Source organism: Anser anser (assembly GCF_964211835.1).
Source record: "Anser anser genome assembly, contig: HAP1_SCAFFOLD_213, whole genome shotgun sequence".
Lineage (NCBI taxonomy): Eukaryota > Metazoa > Chordata > Aves > Anseriformes > Anatidae > Anser > Anser anser.
In genome coordinates this window covers 81,992-90,834 of record NW_028153731.1, presented here as the reverse complement: position 1 = coordinate 90,834, position 8,843 = coordinate 81,992, and the positions used below count along the sequence as shown (strand labels likewise).

The 8,843-nt window shown below is 53.2% G+C and overlaps 1 protein-coding gene across 1 annotated transcript; it reads right to left on the bottom strand.

The window, feature by feature from the left end:
- Positions 1–3,499: 3,499 nt before the first annotated feature.
- On the bottom strand, positions 3,500–7,219 carry LOC310890685 (uncharacterized protein; the record flags this gene model as incomplete). The annotated part of the gene is made up of 6 exons (XM_083852993.1): positions 7,175–7,219; positions 6,149–6,275; positions 5,531–5,668; positions 5,081–5,223; positions 4,142–4,270; positions 3,500–3,570 (listed from the first exon to the last, which is right to left on the bottom strand). The coding sequence occupies exons 1-6, from the start codon at positions 7,197–7,199 to the stop codon at positions 3,500–3,502; spliced, it is 633 nt and encodes a 210-aa protein (XP_083709119.1). The 5' UTR covers positions 7,200–7,219.
- Positions 7,220–8,843: the final 1,624 nt, after the last annotated feature.

Below are 8,843 nucleotides of genomic sequence, written 5' to 3'. Positions count from 1 at the left end.
ACTTATTTAACTTTTTCTTTAAAACAGCTAACACAGATTCTGTATCATTCTCACGCAGACCAGTCCCCAGCTTGATCATCTGAATTGAATTTGTTTTATATTAAACAGATTTTCTTATCATTTTTATTACAGCAGATGAAAAAAGCGCTCACGCTTTTGCTGGCTTTCCATCACATCTGATTGACTGAGGCACCCTGATTCCCTGTCTTTATTTGCTTTCTGCAGAATTCTCCCATCTCTTTTGGTTCAAGTTCGACTGGCAAAACGCTTTTCACTGGTTACTACACTTAGCTGCTATACATCTTTGTTTCTTAAGATAACTGTTTTCATATTTTACAATAGAACGTTGCCATGATCTATTTTGTAAGGTCTAGAAAAAAGACCCCCCCTTCCCACAGCCCCCACCCCACCCAGATGCTTAGTCCTTTAACATAAAATACTTATTCATTTGGCTGGATGGAGGAAGTTAAACACGGTTTATATTCTATCCATGTAGACTGCACTCAGGAAAAGTTTATGTTAAATTCTGCTGACAAATGCAGAATCCAGCTTGCCTGCTCTAGGAAGCGGAACAGACCCACAGCGGACACGAGAATGTACTGTCAGAACAATTAGGAAATAAAATCTATCGTGATCTAAGTTACTGACAACTGTCAAATTAATTCACTTTGTTCTTATTCAGCTTGGAGGAAACGGGCACAGAAATTACTCATTTACCCTAAGTACATCTCTGTCACCTTCTTCTCATCTCCAACACGATTCTCATTTTCAGATTGACCTCAGTGTCAACTGTGAGTCTATGTTAAGTGTCATGCACCAAGTGTCAGAGGCAACTGTGCTCTGACCAACACTACCCGTGCTGGACAAGCTATGGAGAGCAGAAGTATTTCTGTAGTGGTCCTAGGAGAACCCCAGTTCCTTCGGATGCAGCTCTTCTTAGAACACTAAGGAAAATCTATTCCTCAAAGGCTGCATCTCTGTTAGATGCTGGGATGGAGCAAGAATGTAGTTTTACAATAAAACTCCAGTAATCACATTTACTCCATCCAGTTGCAGTTTCACAGAGGATTAGTGCTACATGAATGAATGTTCTCTCTAAAGAAACAGAAATTAAAGATCTGTTTCAGGTGCAAGATCAATGTATTGCAACCCCGAAAGGGGATATAAAAACCCAAACTAATCACCTGTTCTTCGGATAGATTTGAATCAAAGTTTGCAGGCGTTTTTGTCCAATGGCTCCAAACGAATCTAGTCCAAAGCTCCTAGATGCTGGAACCACATGATGAATATGTAAGGCCTTTAGCCTTAGCTGCTTTGATCTACTGATCTTCTCCAATTGGACTACATTGCTTGTTGCTATACCTCCAAGGGAACACAACACAGTTTGGATAAATTCACAGTCTAGAAAGAGCTCCAGCAGGAACATGGGTCTCCCTTGCTACCATCATCACAGAAGGTGTGGCAGCCACAGGGCCACTTCATTCATTCACTCACAGAGCACCAATAACAAATACTCCTTGCTGTAATATTCATTTGTTGCAAAACTACATTCTTGCTCCATCTCCACACCTAATATAGATGCAGCCTTCGATGAATAGACTTTCTTCAGTGTTCCAGTAAAAGTCATTGCTTATTAAGTTTAACTGCCTTTGAAAAAATAATACTCGGAGGTCTGTACAATTGGCAGCACAGGGGTTGACCCATATATCATCAAGGGTCTGTCTGGAACGGTACGAGCTGGTAATAGTTTTGTTTCAGATGTGTTTCAGCTATGCCCATTGCCTACCACAGAAGCAGGAGAAAATGCCTCTTTACTGTTCTACATGTCCAACGCTCCATTTGAATTCTTCTTGAAGTTAGGGCTTCCAACAATCCAAACCAGATGCCCAGCCTCCCAATCTAATGCATGAGCAGAGGGGCTCTCTGAAACACCAGTACAGACTAGGTGAGAAATACCTTGAAAGCAGCCCTGTGGAGAAGGACGTGGGGGTACTGCTCGATGAGAAGCTCAACAGGAGCCAGCAATATGCACTTGCAACCCAGAAATCCAACTGTATCCTGGGCTGCATCAAAAGCAGAGTGGCCAGCAGGGCGAGAGAGGTGATTCTCCCCCTCTGCTCTGCCCTCCAGAGTCCGGGGGATGGAATAGCAGGGCTCCCAGCACAAGAGAGACCCGGACCTGCACTTGGTCCAGAGCAGAGCCACAAAAATGATCATCGGAGGTATGGAGTACCTCTCCTGTGAAGACAGGCTGAGGATAGACTCAGGTAAGGAAGAGATTTTTACTGTGAGGGTGAGGAGACACTGGAAGAGGTCGCCCAAAGAAGCTGTGGATGCCCCATTCCTGGAAGTGTCCAAGGCTAGGACAGATGGGGCATTGAGCAACCTCGTCTGGTGGGAGGTGTTCCTGCCCATGGCAGGGGGGTTGGAACTTGATGATCTTTAAGATTCCTTCCATCCTAAACCGGTCTATGATTCTATATGCTAGGGAATAGCCCTTTGGCCAGTTTGCCTCAGATGTCCTGGCTGTGTTGCCTCCCAGCTTTTTTGCAACCACAGCCTCCTCACTGGCAGGGCAATGTGAAAAAAAAAAAAAAAAAACAAACGGAAAAGGCCTTAAAACTGTGCAAGCCCTTCTCAGCAATAACTAAAACAATGGAGTGAAGCCAGGATTGCTCTGATAGCATTCTTCATGATCCAGTACAGACCGATACCACCCAGCATGGTCCTGCACGGCCGCTGGAACCCAGCCCAGTGCCCAGGGTCCCCAGCCCAGGGGGTTGGTCTCCGCCCAGGCCGGTCTGCGCCCAGGCTGAGGGACACCGCCGCCAGTTTCCCCTTTGCAGGTTCAAGCAGTAACGAAGCTGAGCACCTGTGCCAGGGACACCCAGGGAGGACACTGATACAGCCGGCCACGCAGACAACCACAGACAAGGCGCTGCTTGCAACAGCACCCACACACAGGCCTCACGTAACACACAGGCACAGACAGCCGAGTCCCCTCCTGCCCTGGGGCTGGCAGAGACAGCAGGTCACTGCTGCAGGCACACACACGGCACTCTCGGGGTTCACAAGCACATACACACCCGCACACCTGGCCCTGAGAGTCCTTTCACATGCCCTCAGATTCCCCATGCCTCTGCCTGCTCCTCGTCCCCATGGGCCTCCCCTCCAGGTCTGCCACGGAGCTCCCCTAGCTAGGAGGGAGCTATGGGGACGTGGGCTGAGACACAGACTTCTGCCCTGGAAATGCGCGCAACTGGCAGCGATGAGCATCATGACGGGAAGCCACACTTAAGACAGCGCAGGCATAGCAATGGGAGCCTTGGAAAGAGCTCTCCTTTCAACCCACATTCCTCTTTCAAAGCAGAGATCCAGCTTATGCGTACTCAAGTCTAGGGTGGATGAAGTGACACAAGCAGTCTGTTTGGGAAGAGCCCCGGTGCTCTTTATTTTCCATTCAGGGGTGGAAAGCGGGAGAGCTTCCCAGCCCCTTTGCTCAGAGCTCCGCTGCTGCCGCCGTCGCCATTCCCAGCACCTTCCCCTCCACTGCGGTACCAGCATCTAGCGCTAGGGAGTCAAAAGAAAAAAGAGGATGAGCAGGTTGTGTACAGGCTGAACACAGAGAAATACTGCAGGCTTAGCTCGGGCCGTGCACGTAGGGGTCTGCTTCCCAGGAAGCTTCAAGGCTGCCGAGAAGTGAGACAGATGCCTCGTGCCCGAGCTCACGACAGGGTCCCCAGGGGTGCAGCTCACCAGCCTGGGGCTGGGTCAGGTGGAGCGGAGGACCCTGGGTATTCTGCACAGGTATTCCCCCTCAGGGCAAGGTGTCCTGGCGTCAGCGCTCTCCAAAGGAAGGACAGCCTCTCGGCTTTGGAAAGGGGAGAGGCAGCCATCCAGGGGACCCCTCTGTTTTCAGACAGGACTTTCACATCCCACATGGGAAAGCCTGTTCTGGGTGCCCAGCCGCTCCCCGTCAGGTGTCAGGGAGCTCCAGTCCCAAAGTCTCCAGAGTCTCCAAAGCCTGCGTCCGTCTCGGGAGGGGTGTCGGAGACGTGCCCTCTTTCTCCCAGTGCTGCCCCCAGGGGAAGGATGGGCCTTGCAGCAGCGGGAAGCACCATCCCTTTTTGGAGATACTTACCAGGGGAGCTGCTGCTGCTGCTGCTCTTGCCGCAGCCGGTTTGCCTCCGCAACATTTCTGAATACACTTTGTTGATGGCGATGCGGCTCCAACCTTTCCAAAACTTGGAGTGCTCGTGGGGAAAGGCGGCTGCAACAACAGGAGAAAGGGATCCCTCAGCCTCTGTCAGACACCCCTTCTGCCTCTCCCCTCATCCATGTTATACATTAGTTTTGGTAGAAATCATTCCCGACACATCGTGGGTAAGGTAGATCGAATTTCTATTTATTTGAGCAACTCAGCAAGCAGCGATAAGTAAAACAGCGCTGGGCGGCCGGGGAGTCTCCTGCTCCGCCAACGGCGCGCACCTAAGCCCGCCAGAGTCTCCATTTATAGCCTAGTAGTTCCGGGTTTAGTGGCACATCCTGGTGTCTTCTTACGACTGCGAGGCCTGTTGCTAGGGGGTCTTCGTCAGTCCTCTGGTGGTCGTGGGGATGAAGATCGTTGTCTTCCTCTGCGTCGGGGTCGTGACTTTGCTGCTGATATGTGTGTTCTCATGTGAGGGGGAATGCCATTTTGCCCTTTTTTGGAGCTGGTTTCTACTGCAATTGTTAACTTAACAGGAAATTCCTATACTTGTTTTTTTCCTTCAACAGGACATTGGGGGTATAAGCAGTTAACCATTGAAAACCTTCCCATCAGCAATATTTAATGAACAAACAAGGCTTTACCCATTACTATCCAGACCCTGCACCCATGCGGTGCCACGTGCACCCACCCTTTCAACCTGTGGTGAGTTTTAGGCCTTGGCAGTAACCAAGGTCACGCCCGCTTTAGGAGGAATCAAAGGGTGTCACAGGCAACCCCAGGACTCAGGGACCAGGCTCCTGGACATGTCCTGACATCACTCAAGAGCTACTCCAGTGCCCCACGACGGGAACGGAGCCGGCACACACTTACTCAGGCTGGAGTCTCTCCAGCTTGCCTGCTGCTCCCAACTCCTCTGCTGGGGCAGGGTTCTCAGCCTTCCTCCACCTCTTCCTGACCTTGCTCCTGGGCTGGGCTGGAGGATGGGGAGTCCGAGCATGTTGGCTGTTGAATCGCTGCAAGGAGAAGTCCCTCTCATCAAACAGGACTGGACGTACAGCTGCTCTTTCCCAGAGGACCTCTTGAAAGGACCCTGCAGCAGGACCTGCGAACCAGGCGACTCGGCGCTGCCAGCCCACGTCTGGCTGCTGCTTTTATCCCTCACTTTCTGCTGACAACCTCTCCCTCACAGGGAGGAGCAGCAAAAGCCCTGACCTGCGGCCTCGTGCCCGTCCTGCTCCCACCACCCTGGGACCTGCCGCCCTCGGAGCCCGGGCAGAGAGGATCGCCGCTGTTCTCAGCGGTGTTGATCACTGCCAGTACCTGGGGTATCTGTTGGTCCTCCCCCTCAGACCAGGCTTCCCATGCAGCCATGTCTGCCTGGGCTTGCTCTTGTAGCTTTTGGTACGTGGGCCATGAGCTGTCTGTTTGGTCCCACTGTGAAGACAGGTTCCAGACCTCCTGGAGGAAAAAAAAAAAAACAAAAAAAACAACAAAACAAACACAACAGCAGACAGGATTGGTCTCAGCTGTCCCTCAGGCCTAACCCACACTCCTGCCCCCTCGCCTCAGCCGGTCTCTCAGCAGTGCTTCGACCCTCAAGGATGAGGGGCCCTGAAGCTAGGCCAGGCTCCTCAACTCGTGACAAACACAGCTGAACAGCCCGCGGTGACCAAAGCCCTCTGCCATCAACGACTCAGAAAGGCCTTGCTCCTTTTCCATGGCCCCTGGTCAAAACGAAGTGGCTCATGGCAACACGGGAGGCAGTAAGAGGCAGGGAAGGTGTGCGGGACGCCACCTTCCGTCTCCTGAGGAAGAGATGAAGGAGGTAACAAATGTGAAGACGAACGCATCCCAAGGGACCTGCTCGGGATCGCTCCACACAGAGGCTTTTGTACAGGCCCAAACAGCACAGTCATTGCAGCAAGGCAGAGCAGGTACCTGCAGCGCTCTCCTGGAGGCTTCAGGAGCAGGGAGCGCAGTGGTGGTGGACTTGGCTTGAGGAGCTGTTTCCTGCCTGTCTGCCTTCTTCGTCCCGGGGGAGCTGCCTGGACACGGGGGGAGCACACTGCAAACAGATGCCGGGAGGAGGCTGCATGAGCCCAGGGAAATTCGGTCTCCAGTCCGCGCTCGCAAGCTGCGTCAGCCTCTGCAGCAGACGGCACTTCCGCAGCGAGCGGGCATATTGGACTGGCCGTGTTCACTTCAGCGGAGACAGAGAGAGCCAAACGCGAAGCTGTGGCACCACCTGCCTTCAGGAAGGCTCGGGATGCCCGTATCCAGGCCCTTTTTGGTGGAAGAAGGAGGGGAGCGGTGTCTTGTGCAAGGACAGGATCCGAGAGACACCATTATGGCCCACCCGGGCTTTACTTCAGCTTCTCCTCTGTGGCCCTGAAACACGGTGCGCTTATGGGTGGAAAACAGGTTATCGCTGGGGAGCCAGCGGAGCCATTGGAGAAAGCCGTCAGGTAAGGAGCCCAGTCATGCCATCTCCCTACCTCAGCACTCTCTTGTGCCTGCCACAACGTTTGGGATAGCGTTTGAAAAAAATGCCTGAAAGAAACTTTTCCATCTGGTATCACAGCTCCTTAGGCTGGAAGAAACAGCAGGGGAGATGGGGCCACGGCAATCCTAAGACACGGTGAGACATGTTAGAATGAAGGCAGGGGACGTTTGCTCCCACAGACAAGAAGATGGGCTCTGCTGCAATGTGGGGGGGCTCCTGAAGGGAGAAGAGCTTCTGCAACAAGGCTCTGCGTTCAGCTCCCCCAAGGATCGGGGCCCTGCTGGAAAATGAAGCTGGTGTGCCAGTCTCAGGCAAACGTGCTGCACGCTTGCCATCCGTTGAGAGAGCGGCCTCCGCTGGGACGTGTGTCAGGAGCCACCCTGCGGCTGGTGGGTCCAAAGGGGACATCTCTCCAGTGTGGCTGCAAGGGGCTCCTTCCTCCTTTCCCCCAGGGGTCTCACCTGGTAGAAGGCTTCTTCTCCGCATCTTGCTGCCTTGTGCCTGGCTCCCAGCTTGTCAGGATGGGGAGGGAAAGCTACTTCCTCCTCTGCAGCAGGTTGCCAGGATGGCACTCTGAAACTAGGAAAGGAGGAAGCTCTTCCGAGCAGCTGCGTGGGCACTGCCTTTTAACCTGGTTCAAGTCAGCCAGCACGGGACAGGGACCACCCCCAGACAGCAGGGACCTGTTCCCTTACCTCTTCTCATCCTGCGCTCTCCTGCAGCTTCCTCCTGCGAGGTGGTGGAAACTTTGGCCTCCGGCCTTCTCCTCACAGTCAGATGAAACCTGGAAAACAAACGATGACACGGGCTTGAAGAAGGCTGGCCTCCTACCCGTTGCAGCTTGCTGGCAGTAATCCTCCTGGTGTCGCACAAGGCATGGCATCCCTTTTCCGTCATGTCCATGCATGGGGTTTGTTGTCAGTCTTCCCGCAGCACCACAGAAGGTAGCCTAAATTCCCCTCCACATGCAGGCAATTCTCTCTGACGGGAATCGCGGCAGCACGGGCACAAGAATGGCAGAATATGGAGGCTGTACAGTAACACTGCCAGGCTTTTTGCAGGGGCAAGCATCCAGACGCTCAGAAGAAACTCTCTTTGCTCGTGGAGAGAGCAGCTAAGGGGGCAAGCGTGGGGAAAGGCATTTGACTGGCCTGCCATGTCCGGGCTGGCCAATAGCAGTCAGATTGCTCACCCTTTGCTAGGATTCCCAAAGAAATGGAAGTAGCCCCCAAAACCTCACCAACTTACACTGTGGAGCAGTGCAACCAGGCCCGCGGCGCTCTCCAGACGTTTGATGCAGTCTAGATAAAACTTCACGAACAGAAAACCATCTTCGCGTGGCAGAATTCCAATGTCCCTGAAGGCAAAGGGGACGTGCTCCTTGTTCCTCACGAGGAAGCAGTACAAGAGGATGGTCTCTTGCACGCAGTTCTTCGCCACGTGCAGCGGGAAGGAGGTGGCTCGCGATAGCTGCACGTACTTCAGCGGCTCAATCTTGACACCATCTGCAAGGAGAAGCAACATCCTCAGCGACACGGCAAGCCCAAGTTGCTTGCAACATTCAGAACAAGTTCCCAGAGAAAGGGTCGCTAAGAGAAAGAGCTCCTGGGGCACGGTTTCTTTTGGGGGAACTCAAGCTGTACCCTGACCGTTGGAGACAATCCTCTACTTCTCCCAGGCCTTTCCAAAGAGCAGGGAGAACAAACCGTTCCGGACATGGGGCGGGAAGAGGGGGGCTGCTGCCTTCTCACCAGGGAGGAGCTCAGTGGGACAGTAGATCTCCTCCAGCCACAACTCATCGATGTCCAGCTGGAAGAAAGGTCTTCGAACCAAGAGCAGCCCTTCTTTGCCATGGAACTGCTCTCGGACAACACCAAAGGTCCCGAGTCCCGCAACCCAAACGCCCTGCACACAGAAAAGACAGAAAGGCCGATGAGGGAGTTCTTGAGAGACGGGAAAAGGGATGGCTGTCAGAGCAGGGGGACACTGCTCTGTGCCCTGCCCACTCCTGAGGGACAATGGGGCAAGGTGGGGCACTTTGGAAAGCTTTGCAAAAGAGCCGCATCCTCAGTTTCTTTCGTCTCCCCCCTCACAGCATTTGCCAACATCCCTTGGCTAGAGAAGCGCCCA